A 16,467-nucleotide genomic window follows, 5' to 3' on the forward strand; every position below is an offset into this window, starting at 1 on the left:
ACAGCATGAAGAACTTCATCAGGAGGGCTTTAAACTGAACCCCACGGGGAAGGGAGATGTAATGTTGGGGGTAACAATGGACATAGGTGCATGCACTGCAATGGAGAGAACAGCTCTGATAGCACCCAATAATAGTCTTCAGACACATGTAGGAAGAAAGCCAGACTATGAAGCACATGGTCTTCGATGTCTATATACTAATGCCCAGAGTATGGGAAACAAACAGAACGAACTTGAACTCTTAATACAAGAGGGAAATTATGACCTGATAGGTATAACTGAGACTTGGTGGGATGACTCTCATGACTGGAATACAGCAGTTGAAGGATATAACTTGTTCAAAAAGAACAGGAGGAACAGAAAGGGAGGTGGGGTTGCACTGTATGTGAAAAATACATATCTCTGCACAGAAATACAGGAGGAGGAGCTTGGTAGCCCCATCGAGAGCATCTGGGTTGAAATAAATGGAGCAAAGAATAAAAGGAACCTGGTGGTCGGAGTCTACTACCGGCCACCCAATCAAGGAGAAGACAAGGATGAAACTTTTGAAAAGCAAATAGCCAATGTTTTAAGGAAGCATGATGTAGTAGTAATGGGGGACTTCAATTTCCCCGATATTTGTTGGGAGACAAATTCTGCAAAACATGGCCCCTCCAGGAAATTCCTGACTTGTGTGGAGGATAACTTCCTCCTACAGAAAGTAGAGGAAGGAACTAGAGGATCGGCTATCCTTGACTTGATCCTAACCAACAGAGATGACTTAGTGGATAAAGTAGCAGTTACAGGAACTCTGGGGGAAAGCGACTATGTTGTACTTGAGTTCTTGGTTCTAAGGGAAGCAAAAGCCAAGTGTAGTCAAACGCGTACCCTGGATTTTAGGAAAGCTGATTTTCATAAACTCAGAACAATGATCAGTAAGGTCCCATGGCAAGCGATGCTAGCGAGAAAAGGAGTCCAAGATGGGTGGGAGCTTTTAAAAAAGGAAATTCTCAAGGCACAATCACAAGCAATTCCAACAAGAAGAAAAGGTGGAAGACAACAGAAGAAGCCAGTGTGGCTTCACAAAAAGCTTAGAGATTACCTGAAAACAAAAAAGGACACATATAGGAAGTGGAAAGAAGGCCAAGTAACAAAGGAAGAGTACAGGCAGATAGCACAGAATTGCAGGGATGGCGTCAGGAAGGCTAAAGCTGAGAATGAGCTGAGGTTAGCAAGGGATGTTAAAAACAACAAAAAGGCTTTCTTCAGCTACATGCATAGTAAAAGGCAGAGGAAAGAAATGGTGGTTCAGCTATTAAATAAGGATGGCAAAACGATAACAGATGACAAAGAAAAGGCAGAGGTGCTCAATTCCTACTTTGGCTCAGTCTTCTCCCAAAAGAAGGTCTATGACCCCCCTGGCAACGGCGAAGTACAGGCTGAAGGGGCAGGATTGCAGCTTGAGATCGACAGGCATATGGTCAAGGAACACCTCATTACTTTGAATGAGTTCAAATCTCCAGGGCCAGAAGAACTGCATCCTAGAGTCATAAAGGAACTGGCAGAAGAACTCTCAGAACCGCTGTCTATTCTCTTTGAGAAATCATGGAGGACGGGGGAAGTGCCAGATGACTGGAGGAGGGCTAACGTTGTCCCTATCTTCAAAAAGGGTAAAAAGGAGGAACCTGGGAACTACAGACCAGTCAGTCTGACATCAATCCCTGGGAAAATTCTGGAGCAGATCATAAAGCAATCCATCTGGAAGCACCTTGACAACAATGCCGTGATTACTCAAAGCCAACATGGATTTGTCAAAAACAAGTCCTGCCAGACAAATCATCTCATTTTTTGATCAAGTAACCTCCCTTGTAGACCGTGGGAATGCTGTAGACATCATATACCTCGACTTCAGCAAAGCTTTCGACAAAGTGCCCCATGATATCCTGATGAGCAAACTAGCTCAAAGTGGGCTAGATGAAACAACAATCCGGTGGATCCACAGTTGGCTACAGAATCGGACTCAAAGAGTGCTTATCAATGGGACCTTCTCAAACTGGGGAGAGGTAATGAGTGGGGTACCGCAGGGCTCAGTCCTGGGCCCAGTGCTCTTCAACATTTTTATGAATGACTTGGAGGAGGAGGTGCAGGGAATGCTGATCAAATTTGCAGATGACACAAAATTGGGAGGGATAGCTAATACTTTGGAAGACAGAAACAAAATTCAAAGTGATCTGGATAGACTGGAGGGCTGGGCAGAAAACAACAGAATGACATTTAATAGGGACAAATGCCAAGTTCTGCACCTAGGAAAAAGAAACCAAATGCACAGTTACAAGATGGGGGATACGTGGCTCAACCGCACTACAAGTGAGAAGGATCTTGGAATTGTTGTCGATCACAAGCTGAATATGAGCCAACAATGTGATGTGGCTGCAAAAAAGGCAAATGCTCTTTTGGGCTGCATTCATAGAAGCATCGCTTCCAAATCCCGGGAAGTACTAGTTCCACTCTACTCTGCACTGGTTAGGCCTCATCTGGAGTACTGTGTCCAGTTCTGGGCACCACACTTTAAGAAGGATGCAGACAAACTAGAGAGGGTTCTGAGGAGGGCAACAAAGATGATCAGGGGATTGGAAACAAAGCCCTATGAAGAGAGACTGAAAGAACTGGGCATGTTTAGCCTTGAGAAGAGAAGACTGAGGGGAGATATGATAGCACTCTTCAAGTACTTGAAAGGTTGTCACAGAGAAGAAGGCCAGGATCTCTTCTTGATCATCCCAGAGTGCAGGACACGGAATAATGGGCTCAAGTTACAGGAACCCAGATTCCGGCTGAACATCAGGAAAAACCTCCTGACTGTAAGAGCAATACGGCAATGGAACCAATTACCTGGGGAGGTGGTGGGCTCTCCCACACTGGAGGCCTTTAAGATGAGGCTGGACAGCCATTTGTCAGGGATGCTCTGACTTGGATTCCTGCATTGAGCAGGGGGTTGGACTCGATGGCCTTGTGGGCCCCTTCCAGCCCTACTATTCTATGATTCTATGGTCTCTTACAACTCCCAGAATTCCTGACCATTAATCATGTTGGTTGGGGCTGATGGGAGTTGAAGTCCAGAACATTTGGAGGGCACCAGTTTGGGGAAGGCTGATCTATGGCTTTTCAGTCTCAGAAAATCCCCACTAATGATAAAAGGTTGTATCCAACCGTACTCTTCTGTCAGCGGAACAGACACTGCTGGCAGATCTGACCTCCCCTTCTCCTTGCAGCCCTGTGTGCCCCCAAATCTACTCCAGAGGGGTTGGGGACCCTCTAGAGCAGATCTGGGGAGCATGCAGATGGGAAATCTGCTCACATGACACTCGATGAAGCCCGAAGTCTACTCTACAGTGTTAAAAAAAAACACTATGTCAAAGGCTAATAACAGGGTGGGGGGAGTGAGGGGAGACTCCTGGACTTACTGGCAAGTGTCCTCCTCATAGGTAAAAGCCTGACAAAATGGCTCCAGCCATCCCCTCAAAAAGGGTGAAACCCACATAGTCAAATTATCAACCCAGCAACATGTAACTTGTATAGCATAACACTACCAAGGATAAAACATATCACAATAGGTAGCTCTAATTCATATAAAACAATACTTGGCCAAGTGATTTCTACCGCTACTATCTAGCAAGGGGCGCAGAAAGCATGAATGGGGAAGTCTCAGAAGGAAAGTATATATAGGGAGATAATTTTTTTGACAGTAAACTCAAACAGTAAATCTTAAATTAACTTTTAAAAAATTAATGGCTGTAGTAGTCCACTCCTGGATCCAGCACAAGCTACTTGTTCTTATCTTCAAAGCCCTCTGTGGCCTTGCCTTCCTTATCACCCTGCTCTTATATCCCAATAAATCCTTGCCAATAAATCTCTTCAGTCCTCCAGCTCCATAACCCTCAGCCACCCAAAGAACTCCTGCTCCCTCAGACAATTCTTCCTGTCTCCCTTGCTGCCCTTCCATTATGCCCGCAACTGCCATCCAGAACACCTGCATGATGCCAACTTTCTCACTTGCTTCAGATCTCTCCCCAAACCCACATTTTCCAGGAGGCCTTTACAAAAAACCCCTTATCTATTTATTTCTTTATTAAATGTGTATTCTGCTTTTTGATAAAATGGTGCTCATGGTGCATTTTGTAAAATATAAAATGTAAAACCAGGTAGGTAAAGCATGAATAGAATTTTAAAAACTGGTAAAAAAAAAATAGCTCTGTATAAAAGATTTTGTATTGATAAATGACAAAAAAGAAAGAAAGCCAACTTTGTACAAACATATTGAACTTCACCTCAAAGACATTTAAAAACAAACAAACCCTGGTCCTACTATACATATGAACATTAACTCCGAAAGTCGAGCCTCTGGAAAACAGAGGCTAAGGTTTTGCCAGTATTAAATATTAATGCACATATAATAGGGAATTCCCAACATTAAAAAGGAACTGCAAGATTAAGTGCTCAAAGAATAGCCAGTCAAATGAAATATAAATGCTGGCTTGTCCCAAGAAATTAATTCAGGTAATGCAATACCAGTTAACTCCTGCTAAAATACTAGCAAGGAATAGAATAGCCGGGCAGGGCTGCTTCTGTAGCTATCATGAGGCATGCCATGAACCTGATAGTTTACCTTGGAAGATGCAGTGCATCTACTGAACCCTCCTGTGTCTGAATGCTCAGACACAGCAGTCAGGGCCCATGAATGTTGTTGTACTGTTAAGGATCAATGCATACACCTACAATTAAAAAAATAATAATACACACACCATAAATAAATGCAAAAGTCATGAGGGGGATAGCATGCACATCACTGAAAGCTGCACTTTCAAGGGAACTGAGCAGCAAGCAGAAGCAGGGCTTGTTCTTAAGATCACAGCCAACATATGGAACTCTTCTGAACAGCTGTCTAATTTACAATATTTATATAGACCGCCTTTCAACAGAAAAAAAAACTGTCTGCAAGGCATGTAGAAATGCCACAAATGGGAGCATCTGGGATTTTGCACATTTGAAAATTAAACAGTTCCTATTTTGTTGATTGGCTTAAGTAGCAGAACATCTGTCTTGGCTCGGGTGCCTCGAGGGAGCAAAGTACCGTGCAGACTTCAGGGGAGGCCAGTGCTTCTCCAAGGCAGGCAGTCATGTCAGGGGAGAGCCGAAAGCACTCCTTAAGCTTTAGAGCAGGGGTGGACAACACGCGGTGCATGGGCCCCATGGAGCCCCTACTGCCCCCCACCAGTACGCCCCCTTGCCAAAATTCATGGTGGCAAAATAATCAGCAGTTTGCCTCCCAATTTTGGCAGCAAGCCATAAGAAGGGTAAAATGGACAAATTTAGATTGTTGCCTTTTTTTGCTATTGCCAAATTCAGCAGCACAGCAAGGGTGGGATCATGGCCCTCTGAATTTGCCCATCCCCTGCTTTAGAGATATATCTCTTAGGAGAGGAGAGGCCCTTGGCCTCTCCACCATAGCCATAAATCCTGCAAATTGATGCTGGATGGGATAGGGCCATGTGAAGGACATGAATGGTAGGACAGAAAACCCCTTATCTTCCTCAATCTTGGGGCAGGTGCAGTTGCCCCAGGCTAGTTGCAAAACCAGATTTTTTATACGCCTCAGAACCATGCATTGACCAACTCATATTTGCAAGAACCTCAGTGAATGATCTTTCATATTAACAAAGACCCCACCCTGTGCACCCACAAGCTGATACTCTAATGGGAAGACAATTTTTTATTGTGAGTTTCAACAAAACAAAACAAAAACAAACAAAAAATAAATTTGCAAGTTTAACTACATGCTTTAAAGGCCACAGTTCCAAATAATATAATATTCTAAAAAAAAGAAAAGAAAAGAAGGAATGGATTATTATACCTAAACTTCAGTAAAAGCAGACCAAATATCCAAATATAAGTCCATTCGCAAGTGGTGCCTATATACCATTCTTTCAAATATCACTAGTATTGTGAAATTCAATCAACTGCATTACAGCAGGCGGCGAGCTTCTAATGAGAAATTATGCCAGTATCAAATACAACCTCTTCAGGTTCTGTGCTACACTCTATAGACTCAGGTCAAGCATCAGACTCACAAAGATTTTTATCCTAGATGGGGGGGGGGGGAGATCTTGTCCTTATGGCCCTACGTTGTATCTCCTGCTCTTAGATATACGGTGCTTCCAGGTGAGGTTTTTATAGTGCAATTGCCCTGCCTCATTCATAGAATTTTAAGGGAGGTCCAGATATCATCAACTTACATTTGTAACCTTCCTGTGTTTTCTTACCACAAAAAAATCGGTTAGGGTAGAACCTTATCCATGTTAAAACAGAATAAAGTCCTACAATTCCCAGCATCTCTCCAGCCAGCCATGCTGGCTGGGGCATCCTGGGAATTTTGTAGGATTTTTTTTTTCTGTCTAGTCATGCATAGGATTGCACCCTTAAAGAGGGAAAGACAGAATAGCTAAACAGCAGCTTTTGTTTGGTAGCACTAGGAGCACCGTTAATGACATTTAGAGCCAAACAGACTGGAAAGAGGTTAAATCCTAGGAATTGTAGGAGCACAATGTTAGTTTCAGGTTGTCCTACTGCAAGGACTAGTTTCTAATTCAACGGGTAAGCACATCAAGAAATTACTAACTAGATTCTGTGTTACAGGGCTTGGACATTTTAGCAAATCAGAATGCATCAAATACAATTATATGTTCAAATTCCATTTCCTCCCAAATATACATGCAAATTATATATAATTTAAGCAAATATCCATATGCATACCATCCAAAATAATGTCCCAGTGGCCAGAGCTTGATATTGATCAATCGTGGAAAGCACACTGAATATAAGGCAGACCAGCACTATGAGGAAACTGGGGGGAAAAATAAAAAAGAAAGCTATTAGTTAAGACAAAAAGTAAGGGTAAGAAACAGTCAATGCATTAAAGGGGGGGGGCTTTCCATGCTGGAATACTGAATCAACCATGGTAGGGGTGAAGGGGAGGGGTAGCTTTGCTCACTGGGAGGGGGTAAGGGAGCTCGGAGGTGACTAGGTACCTAATTTAGGGTGCAGTCCTATGCATGTTTAGAGAGCAAAAAGTCCTACAGCTCGCAGCATGCCCCAGCCAGCATGGATGGCTGGGGCACACTGGGAGTTGTAGGCCCTTTTTATGTCTAAACATGCATAGGATTGTGCCCTTAAACTCTAATGACTACTTTAATTGGACTAGAGAACAATGCAGGGCTTGGACAGAGTCTCATAATCTGTAAGAAATTTGTTCAGGGGTAATTTAGGAGACTGGCTGTGCAGCCTATCCGTATGTGCACAGTGCTAATCCAGCTAGGGGCTTATAGCTGCATGGAAGTAGATATCCATGTACATATTCCTAACTGGATGGGGAATTGCACATGCATACACATGACAAGTGTGAAATTCCCCTTCCCAATCCAACAGCCAGAGCTCAGTACATGTAGATAAGCATAAATGTGTGTGTGCACATGTGCAAATGCACACATTAATTCAGATGAACACTTAAAGGCCAAGTACTAATCCACTACAAACCTACTGTATGGAACTAATATGACTTTCTCAGTCATTGCACAGGTATTTAAGCCCAGCAACCCACAAACATGGCCTGGTGTGTATGCAGGAACTTGCAGCTGCACCTGATGAGCATCACAGCAATTCCCAGCCAGCACCAGTTCCCCAGCCAAACAAGGGTGTGCTGTTGCAACTGCTCCAAATGGCTACAGCATGCCAGCTTCTATTGCCTAGCCTGTGGGCTATTCTGACGTTAGATATGCCAGAGGTTTGCCAAGGCTCAGATGGGGGAAGTGCTGCAAGATGCCATCAATATGGTGCAGTACAATAACTTTGTACATTATGTCCCAATTCTTCCTCCCTTCTGCTATTATTTGTGCAGAATCAAAGCATTATTGTGCATGACTAACAGAAAGATGTATGCTTAAACAAATGCCATTTCTTCAACTCTGAACTGGATTTCCTGAAAGAGCTCTAAACAACATAGTTTCTTCATATTTTTTAGTAAGAGGAAAAAAAGATGCACAAACAGGATACGTATCTATGCGAGGAATGAACTGAAGTTGGCAATTTGAAATATGCAACCCCCATTTCATCACAGTACAGAATTAACTATACCATATAAATTACTTTTGTGTTAAAACCTTGATCAAATTCCCACCCATCTCTCTCCAGAAAACAAACATTTTGGAGAGACATGCGTGCAGAATTTTGGTATCTACATTACAAAAACCACCACCACCACCATGGGTTGGATGCAAAGGTGCCCTTCTTCATGTGGTGTGTCTTCTATTTACAGAAGGGCAGTATTATATCTGATCCTGGAGTGTTGAATGAGAAAAGTGAAACTAAAGCCAGAGATGTTCTTCCACTTGCACAAGCGCTTGTGAAACATCATGCACAAGTGGAAACGTGACAATGGCGATGGACCTACCTACATGAATGCCTACACGAGCTGTTGTGCAAGCAGTTGTGGAACAGTGCTAGCAGCTCTTTTCCTGGTGGTCATAGTTCTTTGGATCCAACACAGTATAATTTTAAGGATTTCTGAACAGAGCACACTGATTTTTTAAAGTGCTGCTTATATGTATCTATGTTACAAATACAAAATAAAGCAAGTATGTTTGAAGATGTTTAGAAAGCAATTTTAATGGATCAGAAGTATTACACAAATAAATATGGGAAGAATAGTTTTTACATCTAGGTAAAACTAGATCTCAGGTATCTAAAGTTGGTAGCTGCTGCTCAAGAAACTAGGCTAAGACCCCTTTTGAAGCCAAAGTGAATTGCTAATGTAGCCAGCCACCAACGGTTACTGTTGAGCCAAGCAATTAATCTGACCAGCAGGTGGCAGCAACTCAAAACCTATGAATCCTCATCAATGTAGGGGTGGACGAAAGTCACTTACCTTTTCTCGCAGCTTGTTCGCGGTGGGGGGGAGCGCTTCGCTGCTCCCCCTGCGAAGTTCAGGCCGGGGGGGGGGCTTCCCGCCTCGCCCGGCCGAAATTCAGGCCGGGGGGGAGGCTTCCCGCCTCGCCCGGCCGAAATTCAGGCCGGGGAGGAGGCTTCCCGCCTCGCCCGGCTGCGAACACGAAAGTTAAAAAAAAAAAAGTCCCCTGATAGGCTACGTGACGATTCACGTAGCCTATCATGGCTAGATCTGGAAAGTCAGCCGTGATAGGCTACGTGAATCGACACGTAGCCTATCACGGGTGACTTTAAAAAAAAAAAAAAAGCGCGTATGCGAATGGCGGCCCCCATAGGGAGCCGCCATTCGCGTTCCTTATTTAGTTGCTGTAGTCTACGTAAATGTTTACGTAGACTACGGCGAAAATAAGGGCAACGCAAATAGCGTTGCCCTTATTTTCGCCGTAGTCTACGTAAACATTTACGTAGACTACAGCGACCAAATAAGGAACGCGAATGGCGGCTCCCTATGGGGGCCGCCATTATCCGTACACACTTTTTTTTTTTTTTTAAAGTCACCCGTGATAGGCTACGTGACGATTCACGTAGCCTATCACGGCTGACTTTGCAAATCTAGCCGTGATAGGCTACGTGAATCGTCACGTAGCCTATCAGGGGACTTTTTTTTTTTTTCTTTCATTGCAATGGCGGGGGCGGCAGCCGGTCGAAAGACCGGCTGCTGCTCCCGCCCCGCTCGAACACCGGACGAACCGCCAGCCGGACCCGCCGCCGGGAGGGACATTCAGGGAAGGTAAGTCCCGTCCCGGGGGGGGCGGGGGGCGGGGGGGCGGAGGATTTCTCCCCGAAACTTGTTCGGGGGGCCGAACACGTTGGCGCTCGGCCCCCCGAAGTTTCGGGGAGAAATTCTCCGCCATCCCTACATCAATGATCAATCAAAAGAAGTATACTATAGAAACAGATTTGTCCAGCTGAAATGTGTGTGGAGGTCATCTAGTCCAGCCTCCAGCAATGAATAAAGATCCACTATCCACAATAACCTAATAGAGCAATGCTGGATATCCCATTTTCCCCCAAAATGAGAGTCCAGATCCTAAATGTCTCTATGGCCAATTGGTGACTAATAATTTAGATTAAGATATCTGTTCACAGAATGGGAAAATGTGTATACATGTATTTGTAGCAGATAGTTTAAATGAGAAGCCACATTTCTGTGAATCACTGCTGTAATTAGAAATGACCAGCTCCATTACCACATTAAGCATATTTATGTTTTTTAAAATGCTAGGGAAGATGCAGTTGACATCATTTGCAGAAACATTTTTGTAATGATGGTTTTAAAATCTTCTTCATAAACAGATGCACGTAAAGTCAATTGGGAACTTAAGTGTACAAAGTACCCAAGTTCTCAGAAGCTGTAATCTTTTGTCTTATGAATAAGAGTTACACGAAGCCCAGATTATTCACTTCTTAAGGGCCTTCAGGTGCAAGACCCAGGAGAAGCAAGGCATGGTTTCACCTGCCTCTTGCACGCCTGTTGGGTTGTATCCAATGGTGTCATTCCACTAGACTAGGGCAAAGCTTCTACCACTTGTGGAAACCCCATTTTCATCCTTGTGCAAGTGTCCAATCCCATACTGTGATTCCATTTACTCAAGCCATTTCACAAACTGTTTCACAACTCATTGCAACTTCATTACACTAAATGTTGTTGCTCTAGTTGCACCAGTTGCTCTGCTAGTGCTTGTGCAACTGCTAGCAGAATACACAATCACTAGTAGAACAATATACTTTTGTACTTTTTTCGCTAGTATTATACTGAATCTATCTTTCCCAACCTGGTGCCATCCAGTTGTTTTGAACTACAGCTCCCAGTATTCCTGACCATCGGCCATGCTGTCTGGGGCTGATGGGGGTTGAAGTATAAAACATCTGGAGAGTACCACTTGGAGAAGGCTGTGTTGGATACAACCCACTGTTGTTTTGTTTAGCAGAATATAAATATTTTCTTTATGTTTAAAAAAAAAATCTTTTTCATTCGGACCTTCCTCGTGTATCTCTCTTGTAAAGCTGGTAACTGATGGACATTTTCAAAATATTTGCAGCAACTGTTTATCGTAGTACTTGCCTGACACATACTTTTTGGTCCTTCTCCCAGGCTTTTTATGCCTGGAATTTTGATCTGGAATCCTCTGCTTTTAACTGCTGGTCTTTGGGGGTCAATTGGTGTGTGCTTTCATGTTGATTTTATTGCTATTTTATTTTGATGTAACCCCACCCCCGAACCGTTTTGCTGAAGGGTGGCATATAAATGTATTAATTAAATGAATAACAATATTATTAAGCCAATCAAAACTATTTAAGTAATTCTACCCTATGATTTGCTCCTTAAACACTCACAGGAATAGATCCTTTAAGGCGCTGAGCACTTCACAGGAACACAGGAATCTGCCTTATACCAAGTCAGTCCATTGGTCCAACTGTCTACACTAACTGGCAGCGAGGCTCTCTAGGGTTTCAAGCAAAGGCCCAGGGATGTAATGGTAAATTTTGAAGTACAGGCGCTCATCATTACAGTTCCCAAACCTATGCCCCCAAGGAGAGTCCAAAAATACAGGGAGCTGCGCTGATCCACTTCAACAAACCAGTTCTAGCAGTTTCAGCTCCACTAGGATCAGGTCTTTTGCAAAGCGAAAGTGTCTAAATTGCCCGTTCAAGACCAGGCCATCGCAAAACCCTTTGCATTACAACAGGGATAGCTCTTGACAATATATTGTTGCTGGGGAAATTGGCCCCACCCTCCGCAGCTCCTATGAGGATTGCAGCTAAGCTCTGAGGGAACAAGGATGTCTGAGAGGGATAGCAGATGATGTCTTCATCCCTGCTAATCAAAAAGTCCCAGCGCTTTAATTCAGCGAGCCCTGGTTCCACTACAATACTTCCACTACAATTCCCAGACCTACCTGTAGATGCTGGGAATTGAACCTGGGACTTTTCCATGCAAAACATGCCCTACAGCTGAGCTCTGGCCCTTCTCCCATTTGGATCACATAGTCATGCATAGCTAGGGTGGCACAATGAATGGACTGGACCTATGTAACTAAGAGGCATCAGATGCAAGGCATATGGAGCAAGTCCATCCTGCCTTTAGAATGGTATGTTAGTAGTTTCCATTGTGCTGCTACAACTAGCATTGTCAGTCAAGGGAAGGATCCAAGTGACGCAAAAATTAGGCAACTGGTGATCCTATGCTATTAGACTAACCTGTGCTGCTGATGTTATATCACAAGCTTTGACAGGTTGTGCATGCATGGTCTTCCGTGTGCATAATCTTACATCCTTTTTTTCCTGGTTATTTACACTTTTAGATATTTTTTTTCATTCTCCAAAACAGTACAAAGAGTAAACCCTTCTCCACCTCTGCTGCCCCCATTCCCTCCCATTTAAATTTTCCCCTCCCTTCTTAGAGAGATAAAATTTATGGAAATTTTGAGGCCATGGGGAAAAAACATGGTTTGTTTGTTTTTTTGAAAAACTGGAAATTTTGGAAAAATTGAAAAATTAGTTTGCTCATAAAATTACCATTACATTTAAAAACGTTTACATGTAAACTCAGTAAATTTGTAATTATTCTCTGAATAAATTAAATGACTTCTACAGCATCAGAAACACAGGACTCTTTGGAACAAAACCCAAGCTGTCAGGAATGCACATTTACTGTCCAGAATGCACAGTGGTGACTCTGCTCACAGGCTGGAAATGGGGCATAAACGTCTATCAGTAAAATATACTTTAGATCAATAAATTTAATATGAAAGAACTAAGTATGCACTAACTAACTAAGAACTAACTAACTTAGAACTAACTAATCTTACAGAGAAGATTAAAAAAAATATTTTCCCCCATGTCTTCAATATTTCCAGACATTGTACATCTATAGTCTTTCTATAGAAGTGTTTTTATTACATAGTTTCTAGAAATCATTTTGGGGTGAGTAAAGGCTGGGTAACAATATATAAATACTTTGTCTTAAATTCTAAAAGAAAATATTTCATAATCCAAAGCTATTCAATTTTGGGGGGGGGAAACAAAAACAGCATTTGGGAAAAAACAGTTGGTTTTTTTTCCGGGCCTTCATGTCTCTGTCCCTCCTTCATATTGTCCTGTCTTTAGAGAGTAAAGATTATTTCATTCTTACTAGCCTTTTCAAGAGGCCCAGAGGATCAGGCCAACTGAAGGTTAAAAGTCTGGCAAAACATTGGGGGGGGGGGGATGGGATGGGAAGCAAGTCTCTAAGGTGTTTATCTGGAAAGGAATAGCAAGAGACCATGATGGAAACAGACACAAGTTTGAAGGAATGGTGAAACTACTAGTGTGTGTTTTGTCTTTGCAATATCCTAAGATGCATAGGACCAAAGACACTGAATAATGTTAGAGGACAATATTTAGAATAATGACGAATTTGATTTCATGGATCATTGGGATTTTGAAAGGGTTGAATAATTTTACTCTTACCATTTAAATGCATAGTTGTGTGAAAGTTAAGTTGATTATATGGACAATTAATTTTCATACTTTGGACATTAAGGTTGAAGGAAGGAACAGCTTGTCGCCAAACACAATAAAATGACAAAATAACAAACACATGGTTAAGTCAATGCATTATGGAAGGAATACCTGCTAACAGATTACATGAACCAATGTATCTTTTCAGAATTCATAGAATGTGTACATTTTAAAGTCCTGTCTTTTTATTTGTGATGTAGTTTAAAGTACATATTTCTATTTCTATGTTTTTATATTGATGGCTCAATATAAAAAAAAAGATGTTATTTTCATTACAGGAGACTGGAACGCTAAGGTGGGTTGTCAAACGACACCTGGAATTACAGGCAAGCATGGTCTGGGAGAACAAAATGAAGCAGGACATAGGCTGATAGCATTTTGCCAAGACAACTCACTGTGCATAACAAACACTCTCTTCCAACAACCTAAGAGACGACTTTATACATGGACTTCACCAGACGGTCGACACTGAAATCAGATTGACTACATCCTTTGTAGCCAAAGGTGGCGGACATCTATGCAGTTGGTAAAAACAAGACCTGGAGCTGATTGCAGTTCAGATCACAAACTTCTTATTGCACAATTTAGAATCAGACTAAAGAGAATAGGGAAGACCCACAGATCAGTTAGATATGAGCTCACTAATATTCCTCATGAATATGCAGTGGAGGTGAAGAATAGATTTAAGGGACTAGATTTAGTAGATAGGGTCCTGGAAGAACTATGGACAGAAGTTCGCAACATTGTTCAGGAGGCGGCAACAAAAAACATCCCAAAGAAAAAGAACACCAAGAAGGCAAGATGGCTGTCTGCTGAAACACTGGAAGCAGCCCAAGAAAGAAGGAAAGCAAAAAGCAACAGTAATAGGGGGAGATATGCCCAATTAAATGCAAAATTCCAGAGGTTAGCCAGAAGAGATAAGGAATTATTTTTAAACAAGCAATGCGCGGAAGCGGAAGAAGACAAGAGACCTCTTCCAGAAAATTAGAAACATCGGAGGTCAATTCCAGGCAAAAATGGCTATGATCAAAACAAAGATGGCAAGGACCTAACAGAAGCAGAAGAGATCAAGAAAAGGTGGCAAGAATATACGGAAGATCTGTATAGGAAGGATAATAATATCCGGGATAGATTTGACGGTGTGGTCAGTGAGCTAGAGCCAGACATCCTGAAGGGTGAGGTTGAATGGGCCTTAAGAAGCACTGCTAATAACAAGGCAGCAGGAGATGACGGTATCCCAGCTGAACTGTTTAAAATCTTGCAAGATGATGCTGTCAAGGTGATGCATGCCATATGCCAGCAAATTTGGAAAACACAAGAATGGCCATCAGATTGGAAAAAATCAACTTATATCCCCATACCAAAAAAGGGAAGCACCAAGGAATGTTCAAACTATCGAATGGTGGCACTTATTTCACATGCCAGTAAGCTAATGCTCAAGATCTTGCAAGGTAGACTCCAGCAATTCATGGAACGAGAATTGCCAGATGTACAAGCTGGGTTTAGAAAAGGCAGAGGAACTAGCGACCAAATTGCCACTATCCACTGGATAGTGGAGAAAGCCAGGGAGTTTCAGAAAAACATCTATTTCTGTTTTATTGACTATTCTAAAGCCTTTGACTGTGTGGATCGTAACAAATTGTGGCAAGTTCTTGGTGGTATGGGGATACCAAGTCATCTTGTCTGCCTCCTGAGGAATCTGTATAACGACCAAGTAGCAACGGTAAGAACAGACCATGGAACAACGGACTGGTTTAAGATTGGGAAAGGAGTATGGCAGGGTTGTATACTCTCACCCTACCTATTCAACCTGTACGCAGAACACATCATGCGACGTGCTGGGCTTGATGAAGCCAAGGCTGGAGTTAAAATCGCAGGAAGAAACATTAACAACCTCAGATATGCAGATGATACCACTTTGATGGCTGAAAGCGAGGAGGAGCTGAGGAACCTTATGACGAAGATGAATGAAGAAAGTGCAAAAGCTGGGTTGCAGTTAAACCTCAAAAAAACCAAGATTATGGCAACCAGCTTGATTGATAACTGGCAAATAGAGGGAGAAAACGTGGAGGCAGTGACAGACTTTGTCTTTCTAGGCGCAAAGATTACTGCAGACGCTGACTGCAGCCAGGAAATCAGAAGACGTTTACTTCTTGGGAGGACAGCAATGACAAATCTTGATAAAATAGGTAAGAGCAGAGACATCACACTGACAGCAAAGGTCCGCATAGTTAAAGCAACGGTATTCCCCGTAGTAACCTATGGCTGCGAGAGCTGGACTGTAAGGAAGGCTGAGCGAAGGAAGATAGATGCTTTTGAACTGTGGTGCTGGAGGAAAATTCTGAGAGTGCCTTGGACTGCAAGAAGATCAAACCAGTCCATACTCCAGGAAAGAAAGCCAGACTTCTCACTTGAGGGAAGGATCTTAAAGGCAAAACTGAAGTACTTTGGCCACATCATGAGAAGATAGGATACCCTGGAGAAGATGCTGATGCTAGGGAAAGTGGAAGGCAAAAGGAAGAGGGGCCGACCAAGGGCCAGATGGATGGATGATATTCTGGAGGTGATGGACTCGACCTTGGGGGAGCTGGGGGTGGCGACAGCCGACAGGAAGCTCTGGCGTGGGCTGGTCCATGAAGTCACCAAGAGTCGGAAGCGACTGACCGAATAAACAACAATATTGATGGCTCAGTTCTACATTTCTGACCGCCCAACATTCTCCTTAAAGTCAAGGTTGTGAGAAATCCAAGCCTTAAACTGATTTTTTTTTTCAACACAAAGTGTATTTGTGGGTTAATGGAATAGGGACCACAAAAGCTTTCTCTGCAAGAGACAATTGTGTGTGAGATGAACCACTATTTAAAAGCCATAGACAAAAAGAAAGATTTCACTTTGTAAAAATAAGGTATTTATTAAATCATCTAAAATGTG

At 42.7% G+C, this 16,467-nt stretch overlaps 1 protein-coding gene across 4 annotated transcripts in view; it reads right to left on the minus strand.

Annotated features, from left to right (window-relative positions):
• The window catches only part of KCNQ1 (potassium voltage-gated channel subfamily Q member 1), a 487,838-nt gene that overhangs the window by 408,145 nt on the left and 63,226 nt on the right, over window positions 1-16,467 (minus strand). For all 4 annotated transcript variants that reach the window (XM_084855710.1, XM_084855719.1, XM_084855702.1 and 1 more), the window contains exon 2: window positions 6,787-6,877. In XM_084855710.1, coding sequence (XP_084711836.1) covers window positions 6,787-6,877 — 91 coding nt within the window. The remainder of the gene's footprint in view (window positions 1-6,786; window positions 6,878-16,467) is intronic.

Source organism: Heloderma suspectum, chromosome 1 (assembly GCF_057233095.1).
Source record: "Heloderma suspectum isolate Gila_16-S chromosome 1, 16-S_ref, whole genome shotgun sequence".
Lineage (NCBI taxonomy): Eukaryota > Metazoa > Chordata > Lepidosauria > Squamata > Helodermatidae > Heloderma > Heloderma suspectum.